This window comes from Symphodus melops, assembly GCF_947650265.1.
Source record: "Symphodus melops genome assembly, chromosome: 17".
Classification (NCBI taxonomy): domain Eukaryota; kingdom Metazoa; phylum Chordata; class Actinopteri; order Labriformes; family Labridae; genus Symphodus; species Symphodus melops.
In genome coordinates, this window is record NC_136707.1 from 3,949,946 (window position 1) to 3,976,059 (window position 26,114).

General features: G+C 41.4%; 3 protein-coding genes across 4 annotated transcripts; 1 reads left to right on the plus strand and 2 right to left on the minus strand.

The window, feature by feature from the left end:
* Window positions 1-568: 568 nt before the first annotated feature.
* Window positions 569-14,517, minus strand: clcn7 (chloride channel 7). 2 transcript variants are annotated; one of them, XM_079366087.1, is made up of 25 exons: window positions 14,261-14,517; window positions 13,176-13,253; window positions 11,813-11,878; window positions 11,247-11,312; window positions 11,006-11,138; window positions 10,377-10,486; window positions 9,808-9,888; window positions 9,622-9,684; window positions 9,408-9,491; window positions 8,867-8,960; window positions 8,271-8,335; window positions 8,006-8,122; window positions 7,270-7,324; window positions 7,092-7,152; window positions 5,561-5,702; window positions 5,191-5,284; window positions 4,917-5,089; window positions 4,576-4,627; window positions 4,316-4,443; window positions 3,828-3,913; window positions 3,572-3,704; window positions 3,320-3,379; window positions 3,048-3,224; window positions 1,970-2,050; window positions 569-1,876 (listed from the first exon to the last, which is right to left on the minus strand). In XM_079366087.1, exons 1-25 carry the CDS (start codon window positions 14,372-14,374, stop codon window positions 1,790-1,792), a joined length of 2,400 nt encoding a protein of 799 aa, XP_079222213.1. In that variant the 5' UTR covers window positions 14,375-14,517; the 3' UTR covers window positions 569-1,789. The 2 variants fall into 2 exon arrangements, with proteins under 2 accessions (XP_079222213.1, XP_079222214.1); XM_079366088.1 differs by lacking the exon at window positions 13,176-13,253 and having other exon boundaries at window positions 14,261-14,516.
* A 106-nt stretch (window positions 14,518-14,623) lies between these two features.
* On the minus strand, window positions 14,624-19,065 carry ptx4 (pentraxin 4, long). Its single transcript, XM_079366093.1, has 4 exons — window positions 18,914-19,065; window positions 17,828-18,009; window positions 16,538-17,433; window positions 14,624-15,597 (listed from the first exon to the last, which is right to left on the minus strand). The coding sequence occupies exons 1-4, from the start codon at window positions 19,037-19,039 to the stop codon at window positions 14,897-14,899; spliced, it is 1,905 nt and encodes a 634-aa protein (XP_079222219.1). The 5' UTR covers window positions 19,040-19,065; the 3' UTR covers window positions 14,624-14,896.
* Window positions 19,066-19,885: 820 nt separating this feature from the next.
* Window positions 19,886-25,311, plus strand: slc2a6 (solute carrier family 2 member 6). The gene is made up of 8 exons (XM_079366097.1): window positions 19,886-20,236; window positions 20,871-21,142; window positions 21,470-21,566; window positions 21,731-21,830; window positions 22,025-22,218; window positions 23,228-23,403; window positions 23,703-23,980; window positions 24,833-25,311. The coding sequence occupies exons 1-8, from the start codon at window positions 20,192-20,194 to the stop codon at window positions 25,159-25,161; spliced, it is 1,491 nt and encodes a 496-aa protein (XP_079222223.1). The 5' UTR covers window positions 19,886-20,191; the 3' UTR covers window positions 25,162-25,311.
* The last annotated feature ends 803 nt before the right edge of the window (window positions 25,312-26,114 follow it).

Genomic DNA, 26,114 nt, shown 5'->3' on the forward strand with positions numbered 1-26,114 from the left:
TTTGTGTATCAACTTTTTTTGCAGTGGTTTATATTTGCAGCTTTCCTCTATGCCCCTATTCATTCATTTTGTATTCTTGTATTAATGACAAACACTAAAACCAAACTAAATAACTTCAGTAAAACAAATACTCATTCATCGATGCAAGTGTACACAAGTAATGTTTGTGCATTTCTTTTTTTCAGCTCTGTCAGTAAAATACCAAGAATGAAAAGCATGGAGGGGTTATCCGTGTATGTCCTCAGGCTTTATTAAGGGCTATGATTCATGGTTACATTTTTGACAGCTTGAAAGAGATTATTATACTTCCAATCATTAGGTTTGAAACAAACATGGGCATCATATCATTTTTAGTAGAGTAGTTAATGAAAAATGCCTGTCTGCGCGTAAGCCAGGGCATTTCAAACACTTTTACTGACATCTAGTGGACACTGAGATAAGTGATATAAGAGTTACAAAGGTGCATTTCTTTATTTTGGTTCAGAAATACTTAACGAGCTTTAACTGGTGAAAAGCAACAAGAAAAGTTGAGCGCAGAAATACCAAACGAATTGAGTCACAACTCAAATAACAATCGATAAACTTCAACTTTATTCACAAAAGGTGAATCCAGTGGTTACAAAATGGAGCATTGTTTATATTTTTACACTAAGATCTGTACAACAGAACAAAGAGCACAAAGTACAGAAAAATAAAGACAAAAAAATATATCAGGTGGAGAAATTAGTTTAAATAACAGATTTATAAATCAGACCGTTCTGTGGGATATTACAGGAAAACACGGATTATGCGGTAAAGAACTGTTTACATTCAAATAGAGGGACTTTTTTCAGTAGTACATCAGAGTGCAAAAATTAAGTAGTCAGGAATCGAATGTTAATACCTTTGAGTAGTCCATTTGTTTCTTGACAGCTGAATAAATACAGATTTGATCAGTGAGTAAAATAAAGAAGGGAGCGTCTGTTTATTCAATAACATCTAATCTGAGCTGAATGAGAGAAAACAAACAGGGAGCTATAAACTCTCCATTCATCAGACTATTCATGTGAGAATGTCTTGAATTATGGGATGTGTGAAACCTTTAGTTTTCCTAAACGCGTTTTAGTCTAAACCACACACTTAAATTAAAACAAGCATCAACAATAAATAACAGCTTTCATTCAGTGCAAAACTACACGACAATGCAATAATAATAATCATCATCATCATCTTCATTTCCAAACCAGACCTTAAATAGATCAACAGGAACTCTCACTCATAATCAGTGAAAACCCCTCCGAGTGTGTCTCATGAGTTCAATCGCAAAACAAGTGAAGCGAGTGAATGATTGAAAACGGACTCAATGTGTAAACTGATTTATAAGCATATCGTGACCTCAAGAGGGAAGTAACATTTAACTGCTCACGTGATGCTGAGGGAACAGAAAAAAACAAAGAACTGACAGAGATGCACCAGCTGACAACAGAAAAGAGTCTTCTCTGGTTTTCCTTTTTTTAGACCTCTGAAAGGGTCTCGAAAGGTTCACCGAACTTCGTTTCACTTTGACAGTTTTTTTCCCCCCATTCTTTTCTTTTTCTGAGGTGCCTTTACATTTGAAAACAAGAACAAGATGTTTGAAATGCGTCTCCAGATTTTTTTCATAGTGACCATTTTGATATAGACAAAAAAAATTATAGCAAGAGGGACCTTGTCGACTTAACTTGTGTCCTTTAAGGCTGTATAGCTGGTGGATAACCGCTTATGGAGGCATATGGTGGTCAGAGTTCATAGACTTATTCGTGTTTGTGTACTATGTCTGGGCCAGCTGAAGTTCCTCCAGACCGTGTTTGCCCAGGTGATATCTTGCCAAGTCTTTCCTGGTCACCAGTCCAACCACCTGCAGAGGGTCACAAACCTCACAATGTAACACTGGAACTAATGTCGTCATTCTTGATATTGAAATAAACAGAGGCAGAAAAAACACTCTTACCCCGTTTGAGTCATTCACCACTACCAGGTGTCGGAGTCCCAGCGCTCTGAACAGCTTAAACACACGAGGCAGGGATGTTTCCTGCAGTAAGAAAAAAAAGACTGTTTAAATCAAAAGCTACAGGGAGCTTTAATTTTGTCTGAATACGGCGCCCACTCTACGTCTTATATCTTGTTGATTTTTGCAGTGCACGTTCAGGTGTAGTATTTCTCTTCTCTGAACCGTCCAACAGAGTGCTGTCAACCTCTTTGTCTGACATGAGGGCTCTGTTCTGTTTCTATTTGGGCCTTTATTGTAGAGACAGGACAGTGGACAGAGTCGGTAATCAGAGGGAGTGAGAGTGAGAGAGAGAGAGAGAGAGAGAGAGAGACAGACACACAGTGGGGAGTGACATGCGGGAAAGGAGCCAAAGGTTGGATTTGAAATCCTCGGGCTGCCCACCTGGAGGGCTACAGCCTCCGTATAACGGGCACCTGCACTCGCCACTACGCACCCCTTCTGTTTCTTTTTCGGTTTCTATTTCTATGTGCTGACTGAGAGACAGGAACATCTCAAACTATTTATTGAAGTCGACAAAAAGGAAAAGAAAAGTCTAAGACACTTTGGATTTAATAGTTTCAACACACTGGTTAAAGCAAATTAGGTTATTTAGTATCGGAAAAGAAAAGAATGCCTGAGTTTTGAGTTTGAGTCAGAAGCCACGAAACTGTCTATCTAAATGTCCGTGATGAAAGATGAGGTTATAAAAGGTCAGCGAGATAAGGAGGAGCCAGCCCGTTAAAAGATTTATTAGTCAGTAAAAACAAATCTTCAAATCAATCCTAAAACGCAGAGGGAGCCAGTAAGGTTAAGCTAAGACGTGCTCATATTTGTGTTTGTCTTTTAAAAGACGAGCTGTAGACGATAAGGAGCGGCTCGGCTAACACCAGCGTGACGTGCATGGCAGTAATCAAGACATGCGTCGATAAAACATAGCACCACCTCCTCAAAATCGTTGAAAGATGAAAAGAACTTAAAGCAACGTGCCGTTAATGAAACAGTCCGTATCTGCAGTGCAGTGTGACTACATGTTTGTTACCTGTGGAACAGTGTAAGGTGTTGCATTCATGAACTCTGTGAGGTCCATCATACACTCCCTCTCATCCTGGGAGACGTGGATGCTCTGAATTGGGGGGAAGCGAGGATACGCGTCTCTGAAGTCCTTCAGCTGCAGCTTCCTCGTGGTCAGCCGGGTCCTGGCCAACTCCACGAACACCTTTCAGGACAGAGCACGGGTAAAACGATGACTCAGTCCATCTAAATGACCTCAGTGGTGATGATGATGCATCTTTTTCTTTTGGCTTATGTTACCTTGTGCTTGAGGAGGACGATGAGCTGTGAGCGGAGGATGAGACCGCAGAGCTTCGGAGGCTGAATGGGAGAAAAGATCAATAAAAGATGTGATGATGGAAATAAACTATTTCCTTTAAATCTAAAATTCTGCATCTTTATCAAAGACGTCTTAAAAAATACATCTGAACAGACACAAATCCAACCTCACATCACCTGTTGATGGTTTAGTCTGTAGAATACAAAAACCTCCAAAAGGCTCTGTCAAAATACCTCATCACTAGCAGTGACCTCCACGACGACAGGGAAGCCGTTGTGATTGGTCGATGTGTTGCTCAGAATGTCCACGATGGTTCCCACCTTCTCTATCCTGTTCAGACAGGTGACTGGAGAGCTCATCACTTCTCTGGACGAGCATCAAGAAGAGAGAGAAGAAAATGATGGTGACAACATGAAAAGCGCTGAACAAAAAAAAAGGGGAAAAAAAAGAGTTAACATAAAGGAAGCAAAACAACGTCCAGGATGTTACCTGGCAGTCAGCCAGTGGGAGGTGGCAGGAGCATCCCAGTGCAGGAAGGGCACACTCTGCAGCTTGATGTGGATATCGTACAGCCCCTGAGGCAGAAAGACGCATGAGTCCCTGTGCTAACTGAACACAGAACACAATACACAGGATCTTTGACGAGCTCTGTTTGTATTTTAGCACGATTAACCTTTTAGTACAAAGAATGAATTATGCTTTGTGTGTAAATAGACGTCAGGGGAATTTGATTCCTCTTGAGTCTTGTCACTGTCACCTGAAGGAGTAGTTTTATAAGCTGCAAGCAGATCATTCATTTCTTCTCTTAAATTCTTTCGGAAGAGTCGGTCGTGTATTTTAAAGCACAACAACAATAAAGTATATTCTGCATACTCATCTGAAACTTTTCGAGTAAATGCATCCATTTTTTTTAGTGTTCTCACATTCAGTTATACAGCACCTTTTCAAAGCAGCATGCAGCGGACGTCTTCACTCACCTCTACAAAGTAGTCTCCTACTATCTTGGCAGTCATGAGGACGAGCATGATGGGAAGACCGTACGTGACGTTTCCTGTGGCCTCCACCATGATGACGGTCAAACTGAGAGTCATCCTCACAATGCCACCTGTGGACGGCAGAGCATTTTCATTTCATCAAGAAACACTGGAGAAATTATTTCAAAAAGGATTTCAAGCTGATTATTTTGACCATTTAAAAATGTGATGATACTCACAAGGTAAGGTAAAACATGACTCACCTAACTGAGCTGCAGCTCCAATCAGGGCATATTTACCAGGGACAGCCCAAACCTAACAAAACAAATCCACAACAAAGTCAAACTACAAATCAAAACATGTGAGATTTTGATTCAGTTGAATACAAACTAGGTAATAAATATTACAACACAACATTAAAGATGACATATTAAAGCCCTTTTACACCTTTTCAAACAGTCTAAGTGAAACATTTGGTCCAAATATAACACGATTTAAGCACCAGAGGAGGTGCTCCGTTTTGGTGTGTGTCTCTTTAAATGCAATGAGACCACCCCCCCCCCCCTCATCCAACAGAACAGAGCGTTGAAAACATGTAATTTACCGAGCTGGAGGGAGTGAGGGAAGCCAGCAGTATCCCAAACAGTCGTCCCCAGGCGGCTCCAATCAGCAGAGAGGGGATGAAAACTCCGGCCGAGACAGCCAGGCCGTACGTCCAACACGCCAGGAAGAAATAAGTCAGAGTGAACAAACCCAGGGTCAAAGGATTGTAGGTTCCTTCATGAAGGAGAAGAATATAAAAGGTTATTTTTTCCACACAGTAAAAAAAAGAGAGAAAATATGTTAGCACACTACTATTTGTGCTAGCTTTTCCGTACCTGGCTGGTTGTGGAAGAGACTTCGAACACTTCTCTCGGGAGTGTTGAAGAAGGCTGTTGCCATGGAGTTATACTCTCCATCTGCACAGAAGAGCTAAGAGAGAAAAAACGTCAAAACTACCGGAAAAAGACACAACTTGTCTTCCATTCGTCTATGTGTCTGCTTCAAACGGAACATGCTGTTAAGCTAACATACAGTCCTACAGATGAAGACATGAAGGACTGAGGAGCAGATCTGGTGTTGAATGGAGCAGAAGATATAAATATATATATAGAAAAAGGTTTCAAGGTTCAGGTTTGATTGATTACATGCAATTACATGCAAAGTCTGTGTGTGTGTGTGTGTGTGTGTGTGTGTGTGTGTGTGTACCTGCAGTGGATACTCCTCAGTGTGATCTGGTCCCAGAGGCTGACAGTCATCAGAGAAGTAGATCATGGTGAAAGACACTGCTGCTGTCACTGCAGCAACCAACATGGCCTCCATCACTTGTAAGCAAGGACGGTGAACATAACTGTAACACACACACACACACACACACACACACACACACACACACACACACACACACACACACACACACACACACACACACACACACACACACACACACACACACACACACACACACACACACACACACACACACACACACACACACACACACACACACACACACACACACACACAGAGGGGAAGTTTTAAAGTCAATCACATAACAGATTCGATCAATCAGATACTTACATAAAGTGGCACATTGGACTTTCCCATGTAATGAGGAAACTCTCCGTTCAATTAAAAAAGACAACAGTAAAAAAAAAAAAGAAGGCCGTGCCAACTCAGCCATTTTGTGCCTTGGGGTGAAGTCGCTCTGCAAATGTCAAGTGGAGTCAAACTAGCGTTACAAAATGTGACCCAAAAACACATCATGTGAGAGGATAAAGGAACTTCATGAGAAGCGGTACTGCCACGACATGTTCTACATACCAAACACAAAGAGACGAGTATTTATGGCCAGCAAAGCTAACCGAGGTGAAACAAACATGCTATATATAGCGTTCAAGGATTGTCTAGCTGTTCAAAGGTCGGATGTAAGGAACGATGCCTCTTTAAGAATAGAGGCGTCTTGTCATGCTGTCAGTTCAATTCATTTAATTAGCCGATCGGTATCGGCTACTTAAATCGCAGATAACGGCCGACATCACCGGATGTCAAATAAGCCTTTCATCTGCGTTCATTGTACCAGCAGAGTGGGCTATATGGACTACAACAAGCATCATCACTCTGCAGTGTGAAGCCAGTTTGCACATACATGATGCATTCTCAGCGAGCGATAACGTCTCTATCAAGCAGCTGGTGAAATCTCAATGTGTGTATGAACGCCCAGTACGTTCTTTTCTACTCATTCATTGACTCTAAATACGTCCAATCACACGCAGCGTTAATATAAAGGCAAAAACTCCACCTTTGATTAGTTTACTTTTTAACGTGTCTGACCTGAGAACCCCTCTCAGCCATGCAGCGAAGGACATCAAGTGTACAGGACGTACAGTCGAATGTGTGAATGAGAAACTGTCCTGAAACATTCTAACAACTTTCAGGAGTGCATGTGTGAAAACAGCCGATTACATGGAAGCAGGGAACAGCAGGTCTCCCAGCGATCAAACCTGATCTGTAATCACAACATGCCGACATTCTTAGAGACAGATTTAAGAGCTCATGTAAAAATGTCCTCGACTCGCGCCGCGCCCCGTCTTTGACAGACAAAGCCTTCATATGTTGTCTTGTGTTGTTTTTCTTGGCACGCCACACACAAATCTTTTCCTTATACGTCTGACACCTGACCTTCTGTTGAAGCCCTCTCCCAACTTCATTAAAGTTCACATTCATCTCTGAACTTTACCGAATCCTGAAGATGGTCAGCCAGTAGTTGAGAACATTGAACAGAGCTCCCAGTAATCCACCTGAGCAGGAGAGGGAAGACAAAGAGCTCAATTATCTTTATGATCCTACAACCGCAGGACCGCATCGACACAGGCAGCTTATGTGGAGACAAATACAAGTAAGAATTATTGTTTTACCTAAGGCACCCATAGCGATGAACAAGGGAATCTCGTAGAGTTTGTAGGCCACACCCTGAAAAACCACAAGGTGACATCAGGTCAACTTTTACACAAACAGCAAAGAGCAGGAAAAGTACTAAACATTCAGTCTTTCCTCAAATAATGGACAGGGCCCGGCTGAGTGATTAACCAGGCCCTTATTTGAGTCACACATTGTTTCTTGTTCTCGATATCAAAAGGAAGAATGTGCGAATTTTTGCTCTAGTAGATGTCGCCCCCTTGAGCACCAGTATGAAAAAAAAGAAATAATAATTGCTCTACTACAGCGACACACCTTCGAACCCTCGCCTCTTAGCGTTTGCTCACAAGAGTTATCAAACTGGGACGAGCCATAATTAAGCACTAAGCACAAGCTTCTGTAAATAAGCAGTGAGTACAGTATGTCCTTCCTCTTTTCTGTAGTCTCTCACTTAAATAACTTTTATACACAAGCAGATGAGCCGAGCTGAGTTCATGTAAACACGATGTGGATACAGCTCGTTGTGGACAGTCATGATTTTTATAGGATTTTCATTGTTTATGTGTAACATGTCGCACATTCTGCCTTTAATCAGAAAAACAGGCAATGCTTTAACATAAGGTCATTTTTGATCAGCAACATTTTACTGCATCCTGCTGATGCAGTAAAATTACTCTTCACTTGACCATTGGCTCTCATTTAAGGAGATTTGGTACGTGTAGTAAAGTTTCCTACGTCAGTCTCAAAGCGTCCGAAATTGATGAGACCGGGGTTTGAAAGGTCTCCTGGGTTGTTGTGGTAGATACTGAGGAAGAAGTTCAGGGTGAACGTGGAGGTCATGGAAGCAAAAAACTGCAGAGGAGAGATGGAGGGGGGGACAGGGGGGTGAAAAAACAAACAGAAGACATTATTTGCCATCTTTTTTTCTACCACCTTACCCAAACATTGCACAATCTTTACGAGTCAATAATCAGGGTGCACATGAAAAACAATGACTTACTATCCTCCACGTCAGCATCTGGTTCCAGAAAGATGCTCCCTCCTCCAGAGAAAACAGAACGCCACCTGTGGATCGCAGAGATTTTTGTGCATTTTGTGTGATGAGCTGATTTCAGGTCAGCTCATTCATCTCAGAGCGTTCTTTTAAGAGAGCTTAGAAGAAGCTCAACATTTACTGAGTCCACTTAAGTCTTTTGCAAGAGGTTCAGGGTCTCTTGAATGGTCACAACCTCATAACTCAAATAACTGCACCAGTGGTGAGGCTGTAACTTAAATATTTGCATATACATGCATCTGTGGATGAATAATCTAGGTGCCAGTTTTCACATTGTTCTAACATATTTGTGTCGTCCATCATCAGAATAAATCTGCCAAGGTGTGGGACGGGTGAGCAGCCAGTCCTATTATAACGAGAGCCTCAGAGGGAGTTTCCTCACAGATGTTCTTTGTCTTCAGTTTGGGCGTGCAGCCATACTGCTGCACTGTTGCTCAACAGAGGCTAAACTGCTCACACAAATTAGACCGATTAGCAACAAAGATCGTGATTATACTGGCGCTGTGTGAGACGGTTGCATTTTTTTTTATTTTATTTTTTACCGACTGGCGCTCCAAACGCAGCTGAAACTCCGGCAGCAGCTCCAGCAGACACAAAGTCCCGTTTTTCTGTGTCTCTCCGGAAATATTCAAAGATCTACGAACACAAACAGGCACTTGTAAATAATGACTTCTCACCAAAGATATATACAAACATTCATGATTCAGTTTCAGTAAATGTACCCTCAAAAACGTTTGCTTAAAAAAACGAGGTTTTCTTGCATTTAACTCACTAAAACTCAACCGGCTTATCAGACATTATTCGCACATCAAGTGACGACACAGATTTGTCACAGATGTGTGCAGATATTTCTAGTATTCGTCAGATATCAAATAGCATTTCATTTCAGCTTTAAGGTATTACACTCGCGGCTCTCTTTCTGCAGCAGAAGGGGCTTTATCGATTACAACAGGTGTGCTCTCTCTGCAGAGTGTCGAGCGGTGATGCGCGTACATGCACGGTTACCATCTTGTCGTCATTATAAATGTTTTCAACGAGTGTTTGATAACTGTATTTAAAGGATCCCACGCGTCCTGCACTGACCTTGAAGTCTCTCTTTAAAGAGGTGCTCCTGCCTTGAGAGACTCCTGCAGCAACCACGGCACCAGAATGAATCATGGGACCTTCCTGAAGAGTGAATGAGAGGACAGGTGTGAGAGAAAGTTCTTGCATTCAATGTTGAATTTAAAGGTTATATTTTAACAAACTACCAGAATGTTGTCTGTAAAACGAGAAGTGTCATTGATTTTCTATTTACCTTTCCAACTGCAAGACCACCAACCACTGAGCAGATAACACCGCACACTTTCACCACCAGAGTCTGCAAGGACGGGCACACAACATGTTACCGATGTTAAAGTGTGTGTGTGTGTGTGTCTGTGTGTGTGTGTCTGTGTGTGTGTGTGTGTGTGTGTGTGTGTGTGTGTGTTCTAGCGGTCTCTACCTTGAGTCGTACCACCCGGGGAATCTTGACTCCGTTCAGGTAACATTTGATTTGAGGGATACCACTTCCTGCTGCTATGGGCTGGAAGAAGAGTGTGGAGAAAACATAAAGTAAATAAAATCTGGAGACACAGAATGTTTGTGCTTACAGGACAGATATGAGAAGAGTCATGTGAACACATCAGTCTGTGGTTCTCACATGAAAAAGTGTTGACAGCTGACACCGCTGATCTGTGCTCGTTTAAATAATTCTGATTCAGGAGAAAATCAATTTCTTTGTTTCATTATTATTTTCTTTAAATCCACAAACCCAGCTGTGAGTCACTCATCTGGCATAAATAGAGAAACAGAACCAACTTTCCAAATGTTCGATATTTCACCATTTTGGAGTCGGCTGCTGCAGATATTCTATTGCCCAATCAGCTCTCAGTTTCCATGTGGTTTTAATAGCCGGGAATTCAGGCTGAATTAGATTCTTTTATGCTCACATTTGAGGAACACAAAAAGAGGAAGAAAACTCAAATACGGACGTGGTTTGGTTTACAAACCAGAGGTCAAAATGACCCTCACCTCAAAAAATGCTACTATGATTGAGCCCGCCATGACGATGGCAGCGTTGAGGACGGCCCAGAGAATGAGAGAGATGGAGAGGCCACCGACGTCCGTGAACTTCTCAATGTCTGTGAGGAGTCGAAGGTCAAGGAAAGACTGACAATAAATAAATTCTGTATAAACTCTACAGATTGAATATAGAACTGAGAAAGATTAGGTTGATGGAGGGGAATCGGATTTTTTTCGATTTTTTCAGTCCATTATCAATAACTTGAAGCTGTTTCAAACTTCTTTTTACTTTGTAATGTGATCCTTCCATCTACCAGAAGTTCCTTATTTTCTTTCAAAGAAAAGCTGGTTTGTATCCAAACAGGAAATAAAGTGTCAATAAAATGTAGCATTTGAAAGCCTTAAAATAATAATACTAATAATACTGTGAAAGAGTTATACAGGAGCCACTCAGTACAAAAAACTCATCACTTTAAAAATCAAAAACAAGTGGAAAGCAAAACCGTCATTCTTTGTGTCTTTCAATTAAAAAAAAAACAACAACTTTATTTGTCCCCCAATTCAAGGGCAATTCAAGGGCGCACAGAGCAGATAAGCATAGATAAGCATGTAGCTGACACAACAGAGCTTCAGGATACTCTTTTTGACCACTTGGTATTTAAATCCAGCCAGTTCCTCCACAGCGATGTCAATGAAACAGGCGATGAGACCAGTGAGGACGCCGATGAGACCGCAGACGACCCAGCGACTGATCTCCAGGCAGCGGAAACCCTGCAAATAAAAAACGAGAAGAGAAAGAGAGAAGAGGTCCGGGAGAAGTAGAACATTATAAACATGCATGTGCACACACTGAAATATTACAAGCGGAAGATAACTGACCATGTAACTCATTCTCCTCTCCTCCTCCAGAAAAAGCTGGTTCTCAATGTTATCATAGTCCAGACTCTGGAAGAACACAGTCGATAAAGCAGTTAAATAAAGAGAAAGGTGATGATGAGGAGGACGAGGACACGCATCCTTTCAACATCCTGAAACATGACAAACGCAATGTGTGTGGGAGGGATAGGATCATTAAAAAAAAAAACATATATATATATATGACTCATCATGTGAGACACTGAAATTGTTTGCCTTCATCCACTTTTTGGATGAAGGCAAACAATTTCACAGATTCCTGTATTTAACACAAAGCTGATTTTATCAAATGTTGCAAGTTTTCCATCTGCTTTGAGTAGATTACCGTATTATTTGTTGCCTAAGAAATGCTGTTTGGACTTTACTGCATTTTCTCTGCCGTTGATTTCATGACTTCATTTGTTTTTTCAAAGTATCAAATACAACACACACACATTTAAAGGGTTAAATCAGCAATAACGCCCTTGTGTCAAATCAAGGGTTTTCCTATTTAATAATCAGAACTGTGTTCGAGGGGTTTTCTTTCATACCTCAAACTTTAGCGACAGCAGTTTCTCGTTATGAGGGATCTCTTTAGGCCGCCCTCTTAAAGTGTCCTGCAGAGGCAACAAAAAAAAAAAAAAAAAAAAAAAGAAGAAGAAAGAACAGAGGTCACAATGACTTTTGAATAAGGACAGGAAGTAAGTCGCTGAAATCAGTGGGATCTACATTTTTGGATGAAACAGCAGCAATCGAAGCTGCAACATTTCAAACGACGTGAGAAAGACATTTACAACTCAGGAGGGAAAGTTTCATAGATTTGATTTGAGGTGGATAATGAAGAATTCAACTGAGCTCGATGGAAGAGCGACGGTGTGAAGGAGTGCAGAGTGACGTGCATAAGAGTCAATAACATGCAAATCCAAAGTTCAGTTTTTATTTTATTATGCATTGCTAAGTGAGTCTTTGTCACACTGCTTTGCCTCCTGCAAATCAAGCAACTAAAATGCAAAAAATATATATATAACATGCTTTTGCAAACAACAATCATGCAAATCACATGCACGGCATCACATTTCCATCAGCCAGAGAAAAACAGTTAAACAATAGCTATTTACTAGTTTTTAAAGTGAAACCAGACGAAAACTGAGCCAACGATGCGTCTAAATATTACTATAAAGCGTCAGTCAGAAACGATGTTCATGTCAAATGTACAAAACCGAAGGAATGGGTGAAAACAGGAGTTCAGTGTCGTGGAGGATTTGTATCTGTAATCTTACAATTCTCAGAAAGTGGCCTTGACAAATTACTATACGAGACTAGTTAGGAATCTACCATGTAGAAGTTGTAATTATTATCTACTTTTCCCTTCAGTCCCCCACACTGTGTAATGCATCAGTTCCCTGACCACAAACACTGGATGGTTGAGCCGTCAAGGCCATGAGCACAAAATCTGTTTTGTTCGTCACTTTGCAAAGCATCACGGTGGAAATCATCAGATTTGTTCTTTTTTTTTTTTTTAAACACACGTGCCTTTTACTCATTGTCTCTGTGCCAATCAGCAGCTCCTATCTGTACCACAGTTGAGCTTAAATTCAACCTATCTCAGGCACTCACTCACAGATGACTCTCCCTGCGCACGCTAACCTGCCAGAGCATGAGGCTGAATCACATCAAGCCCCCGACATGCTGCCTGATACTGGAGGAGTCTTTAAGGCTCAAACCCTTTCTGATTGATTCAGTTAGAAGGATGGGGTTTTATTTCGGTTTTAAATGAAAGACACTGCGTCGGGAGTTGAAAAGAAAAATCTCTTCAGGTCTTGATGGAGTGATGATCGACAGAAACGACAGACACACAAAGAGAGAGAGAGAAAAATAAAGTGTGATCGGTGTCAACTCGAGCTCGGGCTTTACCTCCTCTGTCGTCATCTCCTCCTCCAAATCCACCGTGCTGAGTCTGCCTATTTGAAATACATGTCCTCCTCCAGACAGCTACAGACACCACAGACAGTAACAGAAATATATACACGGGTATATTGCTATTTGTGTGGCTTTGTTTAGAGACGTGTGTATTCAGTGAAGAGACACAGGAGGTACAAGAAACCTCATAGCATGGAGAATAAAGTGTGAAACGATTGCACAATTCTTCAGTTAAATAATCTACTAAACTTTTTTATATAAATTTAATTTGGCTTGAGATGAAGTAAAGGTCCGCGTTTACAAATGTTAACTTAAAATGAATGAAGAACATTCCCAAAACAAGAGCGATGTGACACTTCCACTTTTGGTCCTGATGGAGCAGGAAGTAGTCATGTTTGTCTGAAGGGAAAAAGGAAGCTGGATTTTCCATTATTTCAGTCTAAAGACGGAAACTACCAAGGCTTATTATTACATTACTAGGGGTTCATTGACTTAAAAATATCCTAATTCCTAAACTATGAAAGACTTAAATCAGTCGTAGCCGTGTATGAGTTACTTTAAATATTGAAAATGTCTTCTTATTTGTGTTCTGTCCCTTTAAGGCCTTATTTATATCATTGTTTTGAGTCTTCACAGGTGTAATGTTTACATGTAAGTTGTTAAAAAGTGTAACGTTTACCTACAGACTGCCTTTCATAATTCATAACCTAACATCTTAGAAGGATTAGTCTCTTCACAAAAGTCTCTTTCATTGATGCTGCTCTTGATAACAAAGACGCTGAAGTGCATCATGCAAGTAATTGCACAAACTCGACTAATGCAATTACTTTATTAAAGCAGTCACATTCAGTCTCAAACAAAGCTTGTTGTTTCCAGCTGCAAACACACCAAACACAATTAAACCCTCTAAAAAAATAAACATTTATAAGGGTGGCAATGCATTCAAACTCGTTCAAAAATAAAATCACCCATGCATCTTAACCTTTAAAAATGGTTTATAAAACATGACACAGCGTCTTCTTGATGTTGTTAGTGTAAAAGCTTCTCTGGCTACATTTAGCCTGATATGCTAACAGTACCTGTCTGGAGACTGGCGGCAGCTCGGACCCGTTCAGAAGCGGGGTCGCCTCCCCGGGAGCTCCGGCCTCGTCGGCCCGACTGGACCACGACACTTTCTTCGTGATGTTGGCCATGCTGGCCGCCGCTAGCTCTTCCAGTATGTCCCGGGTTTATTTCAGGAATTGTAGTTGTTTCCTAGCTAACTTCTGTTATTCTTTCTCAGCTCCCCCATGATCATCCTCAACGTAACTCGTGACGTTTTTGTATGGGTCGCGCGCAGGGCCAAAAACTGTATATGCGCGATGCATCCTGGGGCTTGTAGTTACATTATTTGTCGACTAAAACTGTGAACTGTTGGAAAGTTTTTTATTATTATTGTTTTGTACAGAGCACTCAGCGTACATTACATTAAGAGTTCAAACATTTTTCCATGAATACTATATGCTGTTTGCAAAAATTAAATTTAAAGAATCTGTTTAATGTTGTCCAGACTTTCTAAAAAAAAAGAACATGAGAAACAGTCTGCACAGGAAAAATAAAAACAAATAAAGGATTTTTATCCTGTCAATGTTGGCACAGAAGAAACATTAAGTATTCTCTGCAGATATGTGCTTTGGAAAAAAATGCCTACATTTGATTCTACCTCTGTATCTTATTCACACACAATGCTCTAAACATTCACATGACACTTGCTGCACTTCTCCATGCAGCTCCTTGATGTGCTCCATGCCAAGGACCATCCCTCTGGGTACACCTCTGCCTTCTGCCACACCCTCCACCTCTGCAGGGCTCAACACCCGGTTCCACATCCTAAACCCAGCCAGCTGCCCTGCGAAACCCTCAGCAGCATCAAACCCGCCTGCAACAATGTCCTGCTCCTGCCCCAGCACCACTGATCCACCTCCAGGAACCTCCCAGCCCTTCCTGAAGTTGGAGCCTGAGGAGATGAGGTGTTTGTCACTGTAATGCCAGAAACGACCCTGGATGGAGGACCAGAGGATGCAGAGGTGGTGCCAACGAGCATCAAGCAGCGACCACACAGGGAGACGGCGATAAACAGGGTCTCCAATGACAAACTCCAGGGAGGAAGAAGAAGAGGAGGGGGAGGAAGAAGGTGAAGATGGAAGAAGAGAAGAAGAGAAAGATGCAGATGAGGAAGAAGAGCCGTGTCCGTACAGGACTAGCTGGTTGTCATTATCCTCTGTGGCATAAGAGAGCAGCGTGCCGATATGCTGGGCCTCCACACGGAGCCACAAACAGACAGAAAGTTCATGGAGGTCGGGGAGTGTTGAGGAGAAGGTGACATAGTTCTCTGCCGAGGCCGTGGGAAAGAACAGCATGGAGTCCACGTTACAGACTGCAGACAGAATGAAAGAGATGATCTGTTCAGTGAATTAAAACCCTCGTGCTAACATGTTAAGACACTATCATATTCATTTAATCTGGAAGGATACATTTTAAACACCTTAAACATGCTGACAGAATAGTTCTAACCCATAAAGCCCCTATCAAAAATAAATATGCTACCTTTTTTTTTTAAATTGTACAATACACGTACAGCAGGCCAGATAAATTAACTGATATGTGCATGAAACAAATTCCCCCAAAGGTTTCAGCAGCACAAGTTAACACAGAGGTTAAGGTAGTGTATTGATTAAAGGAAGCAGAAGTGACACTTGGCCAACATCCAACAGTATCTACCTGTCACCTGTAATTATGCATAACTCTGCACCTTTATGTAATCTAAATGGGGGAATTACTGTAACTAAAATTCTAGTTAGGTAATCATGACCAAAGAGATTATTAACCTTATAAGGATTGACCTGTATATAAAGACAGCTGGGTAAACAGATGGGACATGGGTCAAACTATAAAGTTAAAATACAAAGTGTCAATTGTCTGATTGTTTTGTGTTTCTGTTTTGTTTTGTGACAGACATGATGAAAAGTAACACGGAAGTGACTGAACTTCTGGTAAATGTGTCTGATCTAAACCAAAAGAGGAATTAGTTTTAGTGAGGACTGTACCGACCTGAAGGATCGCTGATGTTTCAGTGGGAAATGTCTGATCAGGCTGCTTAACTCGTGAACATAGTTTTATTTAGCATGTGACATTCTGTGAACCTGTGTATTGTTGTCTTTCTGTGGCTTGTAATTGGTTGCATGTTGTAATTTGTTTAGTTTTATTACAGCATTGTCATGTTTGTTGTTGCTGTTCTCAGTTTGTGTGAAAAACTCGGTGACAAAGAAAAGTATTGAACAATCAAGAGGAGGCGCAGAGGTTCAAGCTTTACTTACTGGTTGCATCCTTTTTTGGAACTGGTTTTGCAGGGATCTTTTGCCTGACAGGAAGCTGAAGCATGCTGTGGATCACTGAAGACTCTACTTTTGAGTCATTTACTTGCTCCCCTCCTCCATACCTCTCATTGGTAGGTTTAGGAACAGTTTCAGTCTGGGACAAAGGATGGGAACTAGAGTGATGCCTGTGGTTTTTTAAATTAGACTGGGATGGTTGCTGATTTAGGGGTTGGATCTGGGTGTGCAGATCTGGGACTGTCTGGTGAGAAAGGAGCTCCTCCTGCTTGGCAGGGTAAGTCCTGGTCTTGGCTCTGACTTGGATCTGCGATTGGGGGTGGTAAGGTACGTGCGGATGTGATTCTGGCTGAGGTCTTGACTTCTGTGCTTTTGGATATTTTGGCTTATTTGGTGTTCCCTGGTACTGATTGGGCTGTTGAGGGTTTCTGTTCTCAGCTGTGGCCTTGGAAGAATTTTCAGTCTGCAGGTTGGTGAGTCTTTCAGGTCTTGATTGGGTTTGTCCATCTATAAATCTTTCAAGTCCCCCTCCTCTATTAGTCAGACTCCTCCTGCCGGGCTCATTGTACTTCTGAAATTCTCCAGTTTTAATCTGCAGGACCTCCCCAAGCCGACCCTCCAGCTGAGTCACGCGTAGCACCTGGTTTTTCAGGGATTCCTGCAATCCTCTCATCCCAATGAGTAGCTCGTCCCGTTGAGCCTGGAGGGCAGCCAACCTTTCTTCTTGGCTCTGGAGCTCTAAGGTGAGAGTGGAGAAATCCTGACCAGGATCAACTTCCTGTTTGTGGCCAAAGCGGCGACTCTCTCTCAGTTTCTGATCCATCAAAGCAACACGACCCTCCAGACGCTTACTCTTCCTCTCGAGCTTCCTACCCCACTCTCTGGGATGACAACATACATGAGACAACATTAGCTTTTTATTACACATACACTACTGAAAATGCTGTACAAAATTCAAAGACAACTATCCTGAAATCTGGACGTGTTTGCATTTACTTTGTGCATAAAGATTGCACCGGTCGCTTGCTGCTCACGAGATGTCAACGTTATCACCCCCACCCGCTTGCTCATGGTAAATAGTCATACTAATTTCCTTCTGTGTTCATCCATCGGCTCACCCCAAACTTCTTGCCAGGGGCTGGCAGAAAAAGTTATTTCATCATTCGACTCTGTCTTACCCCAGTTTTAGATTCTGTCTGCTCTCATACCTCTTCATAAAGTCATTAAAAGGCCCCAAAAATCAACCTTTAAAACAGAGAGTTCCAGGTCTCTAACCTGAGACCCCCTATCTCCTGCCTTGAGCTCTGCTTGAGGTCTTTCAGGTCCAGTGACGTCTGCAGCAAACGGTCATTTAAGGCCTGAACACGACTCTCCAGCAGCCATGAAGAGTTTCTTCTGTCCTGGTTTAGGGCCAGCATGTCCAAACGGGCCTGGGTCAGCACCTGGAACTGATGAAACTAACACCCACACACACACACACAAAACCCAATAATTTATACACCTTTCTGCAGCTGTTTGGTAACTGATTTTTAATTTAAAATGTGCAGTATGTGTTAAGGCTAGGTTATAGGTCGATTTATTTAAAGTATTTTTGGTAAGATAAATAAATAAAACCACATTTAAATACAGCTATAGCAATAAAAAGTCGAAAAAGTTATAACAAGTCTAACAAGCTAAAGCTAGCAACAAGGTGAAGCTAGAGACAAATAAACCAACAAAGCTAAAGCTCACAAGCCTGTCAGAGATCTGTAGTTGTATACAGTTAGCAGCAGCCCTTTTACACTGCCTGTTCAAGATAAGATATCTCTTTTACACAAAGCAATTCCAAGAAAAATGTTAAGGGTTGATGGTCATTTTGCCACTGGGACAACAATTTGACAGTGTTGTTTGGTAGTCGAATCTTTATTCACAGATTTTACAAAGAAATGTAGAAGAAATCAAATCCAGCCTCTTTGTAACTTTCAATCTACTGTTGAACTGAACTGAGACTCAACATAAGAGCGGGCAGAACTTTGGGATGTTATGGACTAAGAAATGATGCCGTGGTTCTCAGAGTCATTTGATCTATCAGGCAGTGATAGACAATGACGGAAAAAAGGTTCAGAAATGGGGTTTGGTAGAAAAGTATAAAAGTATTTGGTGGTGTTGCTGTATAGCTGTTCAAAAAAAGCATGTGTAGTTCCCCCCAGCTCTCTCTGTCTTTTAACTTGTTTTACATCAGAAGTCAACAGGCATCAACTCAGTGTCTTTTTTGTTTGACGTTTTCTGCAGACAATCCATCATACTAGTTGGTTTGCCAAATGCTGCTTCGACTATTTTGCATTGCTGATAAAGAAATCAAAAAACACACAGCGAGCTTACCTGTTCAGTGAGTCGACGTAGCTTCTGTGACACATGATCAACCCCCTGCACCAACATGGGCTGAATATGTAGCAGAAGTATGTGGACCAGGATCAGGTGCCAGAGGCCGGGCCGCAGGTTTCCCATGGTTAACTGAATGTGGGATGGATACAGCTGTGGACCTCGGTCCCTGTGTTTTCCACACAATTTTACAGATATGTGCACACACAAGACTCCAAAGCACACCCACAAGCTTGGACAAGAACACATTTTCCATTTTCCACGACATCACTGGGGACCAAAGAGGAAATGCAGATGGATTTAACAGGTAGTCTTTCTGCCTCTCTCTCTCTCTCATGCTCCTGCACACAAACACAAAGAAAAGATCACTGATATTAATTGCCACAAATAACACTAGGTTCAAAAGTCAAACCTGCGACTCGTGCGACAATGACTGTAGCCTTTATACTCTAGAAGCCAGCTCTACCAACCAAGCTAAACCAGCACCCTGTGACTGGGCACTTAGAGCATACACACTGATTAATTAATTAAACTGAATGATAAGTTAGTTGACTCAGTCTAAGTGTGTATTCTTTGATTCCTGTGTGTAATGTGATGGCTCTGAAACAGTTAATCTCATGATGTGTGAGCGAATGCAGAATCCGCCTGTACTTTCCCCCCTTCCTCCCTGACTCATAGCAGGGGGATCCATCCTCTTCTGCTTTCTTTAGGACAAGCCCAACCCAGGAACCAGCCCTTCCTTGTGACCGGGTTGCAACACTGCTGTGCCTTTAAAGATGTCATGTAATGTCTGATAGCTGTGACACTGCCATTGAAAAGTGTTTTTAAAGTCAGAGCTACACTGAGTGGGTTAAAAATCAAAAATATGTATGACTGCTTTCGTGTATCATTACACATATCTATTACTATTTTCAATCATGAATTTGGTTGCACTTTTGAGAGGTGGTCGTAAAAGCACGGTTTCAGTTTCACTATGACCATGTTTTAGTTTCAGTCTGTCAGCATAGAAACTCCACTCTGCACAGAGGAAGTTCACGATTATCACCTGAACAAGCTGTTTTTTTTTTTTTCGCAATCACATTTTGTCCATCTAGCTCGTTGTGTTACCATTTGTCATCCTGGCCAAAAAGGAAGAAGCCACATTGGAAGGAGATTTATGAAGTAAGATCAACTTTGATAGCAGTGTTATCCTTTTTGTTTTTTTATTCGTAAATTTTAACCTTGAATGAGGGGAACAAAAACTTGAAAAGGTGTGCTGTGCTGTCGCCTGCTGCTGACATGGATGAAGAAACCCCGCTGCTGAGCAGACCATCTACATCCAAGGTTTGAACATTTTCACTGATTTTGACTAATCTTAAAATCTCATCAGTTGTCCAAAGCCGATAAGAATCATGGCTGGGTTACAGTTGATTATCTGATAACTGGCCTGTAATGTTATTTAAATGATAATTTTAGAAGCGTGTAACACAAATTGACTACAAATTCAGATAGACTTTTGAAAGGTTTCAGGCTTTGTTATATTAATGACTTGACTCCGAAAGTCAGTGACAAGGCGACTCTATGTAGTCTGCCCTGTATGATGTGGCAGGGGTGTGTTTGCATAAAGAAAGCTGGAAGTTTAACATTTAATACAAATATATAATATAAACTTCATTGTCTGTTAAGGAGGTCGCAACATATTTGGGGTTCCTCAAAAAAAAGTCAGGAAGGTTTTAGGGACAGCCTGTCAAGTTTTAGAAGTGAGATGTGAAAACAGCACATAACAGCAATTTTTAGTAGGCTATTGAAACAAAGGAATTTTTTTAAGTACAAATTGTGTCCAGATCCAAACCTTACTTTAAGGTCAGCATCTTGACATACTTAAATTCACCCAAATAAGCCCTTGTTCATAGAACCTTAAGAATCCATGTACACTAATGACCCCTGAGTTTAACTTGTCCACATCTTTCCACAACAGATCAACAACTCCAAACTGTTCCTGGCCGTCTTCGCAGCCGTCTTGGGGAACTTCAGCTTCGGCTTCTCTTTGGTCTTCTCGTCCCCGGTCCTGCCGAAGCTGAAGAGCCCTGATGCAGACCCTCGGCTCAGGATGGACACGGAGCAGGCCGCCTGGTTCGGCTCCATCTACACACTCGGTGCAGCCGCAGGGGGGTTGGGGGCCATGCTGCTCAACGACTTGATTGGACGGAAGCTGAGCATCATGATGTCAGCGATACCATCGACTATAGGGTTGGTAAACCTTTTTTTTATACTATTATTGTAAATATAAATGAACCAAGATCCATGTGTTAAATGACTGTCTGAGAGATAGTAAATAGGAGATTAGCTCTACACTGGGGATCATTTCAATTGAATGAGATTTACACAGTCTACTACATCATGTAACACCGTCTTGATTCATACTCAGCTTGCTCTGAAATGTCATCTTAGCCTCAAGGAAGTCTGTGTGATAAAACATCATCGTAAAACTCAACAGTCTGTGTGTATAAACGCTGTTTCATCCACACGTAGATCATGAGGACTGAGTGCTGAATGTGCATCTGTACATGTGTTTAGATACATGCTGATGGGAGGAGCTATGGACTTGTGGATGCTCCTTCTGGGACGTTTCCTCACGGGCGTTGCTGGGGGAATGACTGCAGCATCCATTCCTGTGGGTTACCATGGTTACAGAAACTTATTACATACATACATATAAGCAAGTTCCCTCTTCTTCTTTCTTTTTTTTTTTTGACAATTCTGCAAACAATGATAACAATGTTAACTTGGATGTTTGAACATGCATATAAACCTCATTTGTTTTTCGTTGTATTGCAGGTTTACATCTCAGAAATCTCCCACAAAACAGTGAGAGGAACTCTGGGCTCCTGCCCTCAGATTACTGCTGTGATTGGAGCTTTGGCGCTCTATGCCCTGAGTAAGAACAAATGAATGCTGCTTAATACAAATGACTTTACCTTTCAAAGACATTCAACTTAAACTCACATGCAGAGCAGATGATGAAAATATGCACAACTCATAAAAGCCTTATTGGACCAGAAAACCAAGCAACTGCATTAAGGCCCTACTCTCTCCTGGTATCTTTATCTATTTATCACATGTGACGTACAGGTCTGGTGGTACCGTGGCGTTGGCTGGCCATAGCAGGCGAGCTGCCGGCTCTGTTGATGGTTGTGCTGTTAGTGTTCATGCCCGACTCCCCTCGGAGGCTCCTCTCTCTGGGCAGGGATCAGCAGGCTGAGAGGTCCCTCCGCTGGCTGAGGGGAGAACACTACGACCCACACACGGAGTTCAGTCACATAAAGGTGAGAACACACACATCGAGCTCAGGGCCACAAAGCTAACAAGCAGCCACACACACAACCGGCTCAGTGCTGTATGGTGAGAGGAACATGCATTTCATTTCAAGGCCAATAAGAAGAGAGTTGTTAAAGAGGTCGGATTCACTCCTGAACTTCTGAATATATAATGTATTATTTTGTTCTTTGTTTCTTCTTCCGTGCTCTCCTGTCACTTCCTTTTCCACTATTCATTTTCCATTTACAAATTATTGACTCTGTTTTGTGCTGTAGACTCGTGTAGACTTTTTCCTCTTTTACTCTATGCTCAGTTCCTTTATCTAAACATGCATTACGCGTATTACTGGTATTTACATGTAACTGGATTAAATGGTTTTTCATTGAGCCTCGATACTACATGTGCTAAATCTTTATTACTTTATTTTCTAAAATGGTGCCTTTTGTGTTTATATTAATCAATATTTGCACTATAATAATTTATTCAAACACAACATAGCAGTCGCTGCTATATTGTGAAATAGAGAAACTGTAACAACCCTTCTGATTCTTGTACTACTTTGTTCAGTTTCAGCTTTATATTCCCACTTTATTTCACTACTTTAGTTTGTCTAGTGAACTTTTTTGGTTGATTTTATTCCTTTTGTTTTTATGGGTTTTGGTTGGATGGCGTTTAGTTCTCATTTAATCCTCTCTGTTTGGCCATCTTCACATACTCACTCTCTTTCTGCCCAGGCTGCCTCTGAAATCCTCCTGATCTGTTTGTTCACACATGCACCTCATAGCGGGTGAATATACCTGTCTATAGTGTCTGTGTCTGACCTGTGTTTATCCTCTTATTGTCTAAGTACTAAAACACTAATGTATGTTTAAAGAATGTGACGGATGAAGTTTGAAGGTGGAACATCACATAAGGGATTTAAGTCTTTATGTCTGAGACAAAGGTGTGTTTTTTCTATATAAAAGACAGCAAGTACATTTGTTTATCTTGTTCATTATGTCTCTGTCTCCTTCGCAGCACAGCATCAACACACAGGGGAGAGTCACATGGTCCGATCTGGCCACGCCCCTCTATTACCGACCAATCATGATCTCAGTGGTGATGCGTTTCCTGCAGCAGATGACAGGCATCACTCCCATTCTTGTCTACTTGGAGTCCATCTTTTCACACAGCAAAGTCGCCCTGGAGCCAAAGTTAGACACCTTTTCTGTTTTTCGATTTTCGTTCATGTTTTCATGTTCGTGTTCTTTCGTGTCAATTTTTCATTGTCTCTTGATTGAGTTTCATGTTGTTGATTTTTTTTAAATTAATTTCATTGTTTAAAGAAGTTTAATTAATGATTCTCTTAAGCTATGTGCATATTAAGAATCATTTTCTATTATTTTTATTTGTCAATGACTGAAATAAAGAAACAGAAAAGGTTTGAAAATAAATGAAGTATTCATCTTCAGTTCCAGGATCCTGCACCCTCACCTTGCTCTTTGTCTGTCAGGTATGATGCTGCTATCGTGGGCGCTGTCCGCCTCTTCTCTGTTGTCGTGGCAGCCAGTTTGATGGAAAAGGCCGGCCGAAAAGCGCTGCTGTACACGTCCAGCATGCTGATGTTCCTGTCCACCCTGACCCTGACCATGATCTCCCACAACCCAGATTGCCCTCCAGGCCCCACCCCTTCTAACATCACTGCTGTCTCAGACTTCAGCTCCCATGGTGTTGTGTCAGACTCTGTAGCAGGACTCCTGCCGCTCATCTGCACAATGGTGTTTATATTTGGTGAGTGTTGCGTGAAACTGATTTCATCTTCATGCTTTAACTTTATCACACATTTGTTTTTGGATTGCAACAAGGATCTGTTAATAGCAGGTAGCTAAAATATAATACAACAGCACTGGGACTTTACAATGTCTCTACAATTTACATCAGCAATCGCAAATGTAATTATGCCAGAATTAGTGAAACAGCTCATTTCATCCATGGCCCTAAGGTATGTTTATTCACATTTCAGCAAGTGGATCAAATACATTAAGCTGCTGTACCCTTTAAATCCCACAAGTAGCTATAGCTACATCATGTGCTTTGCACTTTAGGGTTACTGCAGTTACCCAGCCAAATAGCACACTTTCTAGGGGGGTTAATTTCTTGATTGGTGAATGCAAGGTTCCCTCTGGAGCCTGTTTTGGTGAGAAAAAAAAAGTCTTGCTCTTAGTCTGGCCACAAAGGCCATTAAAAAGCCAACTGTAATCTGTAAACACTATTTATCTGATAACCTGTCAGGCCTGTAAGTATGTGTTTAAAAATCATGTGCTGTTTGCTGTCAATTATCTTTTGTTTTTTTCTCCACAAGTTCAGACCTGTTATGGCCTCGGGTTATTTTTGCAATCTGAGCTATCAAAGCTTTGTTGACTGCCATCAGTTACTCGTCAGTCTACTAATAATTGTCTCTATAAAACACTGATTAGTTTGTTTGTTTATGAGCTGATCTCACGCCTTGTGTAATTAGGAAAACTCCCAAATCACAGGACGTTTTGACCTTGCCCAAAGAAAGCACTATCCAGGACCTTTGTTGCCTTTGTTGTATTGTATCGTATCATCTGCTTTGTCGTCACATTGTTGGCTGTCTCCTAGGATACGCCATGGGATGGGGGCCAATAACATGGCTGCTGATGTCAGAGGTGTTGCCGCTCGCAGCCAGGGGCGTGGCCTCAGGTCTGTGTGTCACTGTCAGCTGGTTGACGGCCTTTATGATCACCCATGTATTCACACAACTGGAGGACAAGTACGGCCTGTATGTGCCCTACCTGATCTTTATGGTGGTGTGTGTGCTCTGTCTGCTGTTTAACGCTGTGTGTATACCAGAGACTCGAGGCCGCTCGCTGGAGGAGATTGAGAACTATTTCAGGACGGGACGATCATTCACCATCACCAGGAGCCATTCCATCACACAGTCCAGCTGAAGGCCATCGATCCCTTCGATAAATCAAAAGCAGCTTTTCACATTACATCTCCAAACAGTGATTTTTGAATTTTATATCAAAAAGAGAAAGATGATGTGTCTTCAGAGTGTTAAGCCATTCAATAGGTACTACCATAATAGCAGGTCATGTTTCATTCATCTATGTCTAACAAATGTCTAATAACCATGTTACAAAAAATATTTTTTTATACATTTTTAAATGTACCTTTTATATTTGCAACAGAAGATAAAAACCTGCAAGTCGAGCACGTAAAAGCAGCTGTTATAATTGTTCCTAAATATTTCCTATCCGTTTTTTAATCAATGTGTTCTTTAACTGTATTTCTACTTCAGTTATTTCCTTCTGCATGATTGCAGGTCAGGTGATAGATGATATCATTAACCTCAAACATAGTTTAGGTCAATTTAAGTTCTGATAGGGAATGTATGTCTCTGCCATCCAACCATAGAGTGGAAATCATATTGTTGTTTTTTGTTTATTAGTTTGGATTGGTTTGAAGAACATTTAATCAATAAATATTTCTTTAGAAGTTTGTAGAATTGGTGCAGATGAAGTTGCAGGTTTAGTCATTTTTTTGGTTTCATGAATAACTCAGGAAACTGAATCACCTGATTTATCGTACAGTATGTTTTCTATTCTTGGACAACAAAGCGTAAACGAAAAGAATCAATATGTACACGCAAGCATTGTTAACATAATAGTGAGAATTAGTGATTGGCCTTCTATTCTGGGTCTGGAAAAAAAAAATAGGACAGGAAGTGATGCTGTTTAGCAGGCCAGGTCACATGCCACAGAGAGCACACAGTGTTGAAGGTTTGACTCTGACTCACACACAGTGAAGCACATCAGAGCCACCCAATCTTCACAGTACTCCTCACAAATTGCTGTCATTATGTACTGAATCAGAAATTGCTTATTTTTTTAATAAAAAG

Bases quoted from the DNA above. Each gene is read 5' to 3' on its own strand.
- slc2a6 (XM_079366097.1), top strand. From the start codon at position 20,192: ATGGATGAAGAAACCCCGCTGCTGAGCAGACCATCTACATCCAAG. The intron at 21,143-21,469 runs GTTGGTAAACCT...ACATGTGTTTAG, and splicing joins GCGATACCATCGACTATAGG to ATACATGCTGATGGGAGGAG. The intron at 22,219-23,227 runs GTGAGAACACAC...TCTCCTTCGCAG, and splicing joins CGGAGTTCAGTCACATAAAG to CACAGCATCAACACACAGGG.
- ptx4 (XM_079366093.1), bottom strand. From the start codon at position 19,039: ATGGGAAACCTGCGGCCCGGCCTCTGGCACCTGATCCTGGTCCACATA. The intron at 18,010-18,913 runs GTAAGCTCGCTG...TGTGGGTGTTAG, and splicing joins TACGTCGACTCACTGAACAG to TTTCATCAGTTCCAGGTGCT. The intron at 17,434-17,827 runs GTTAGAGACCTG...TTGTCATCCCAG, and splicing joins CAGGAGATAGGGGGTCTCAG to AGAGTGGGGTAGGAAGCTCG.
- clcn7 (XM_079366087.1), bottom strand. From the start codon at position 14,374: ATGGCCAACATCACGAAGAAAGTGTCGTGGTCCAGTCGGGCCGACGAG. The intron at 9,889-10,376 runs GTGAGGGTCATT...CTCTTCTTCCAG, and splicing joins TCATAGTAGCATTTTTTGAG to CCCATAGCAGCAGGAAGTGG. The intron at 5,090-5,190 runs GTACGGAAAAGC...TCCTTCATGAAG, and splicing joins TCTCTTCCACAACCAGCCAG to GAACCTACAATCCTTTGACC.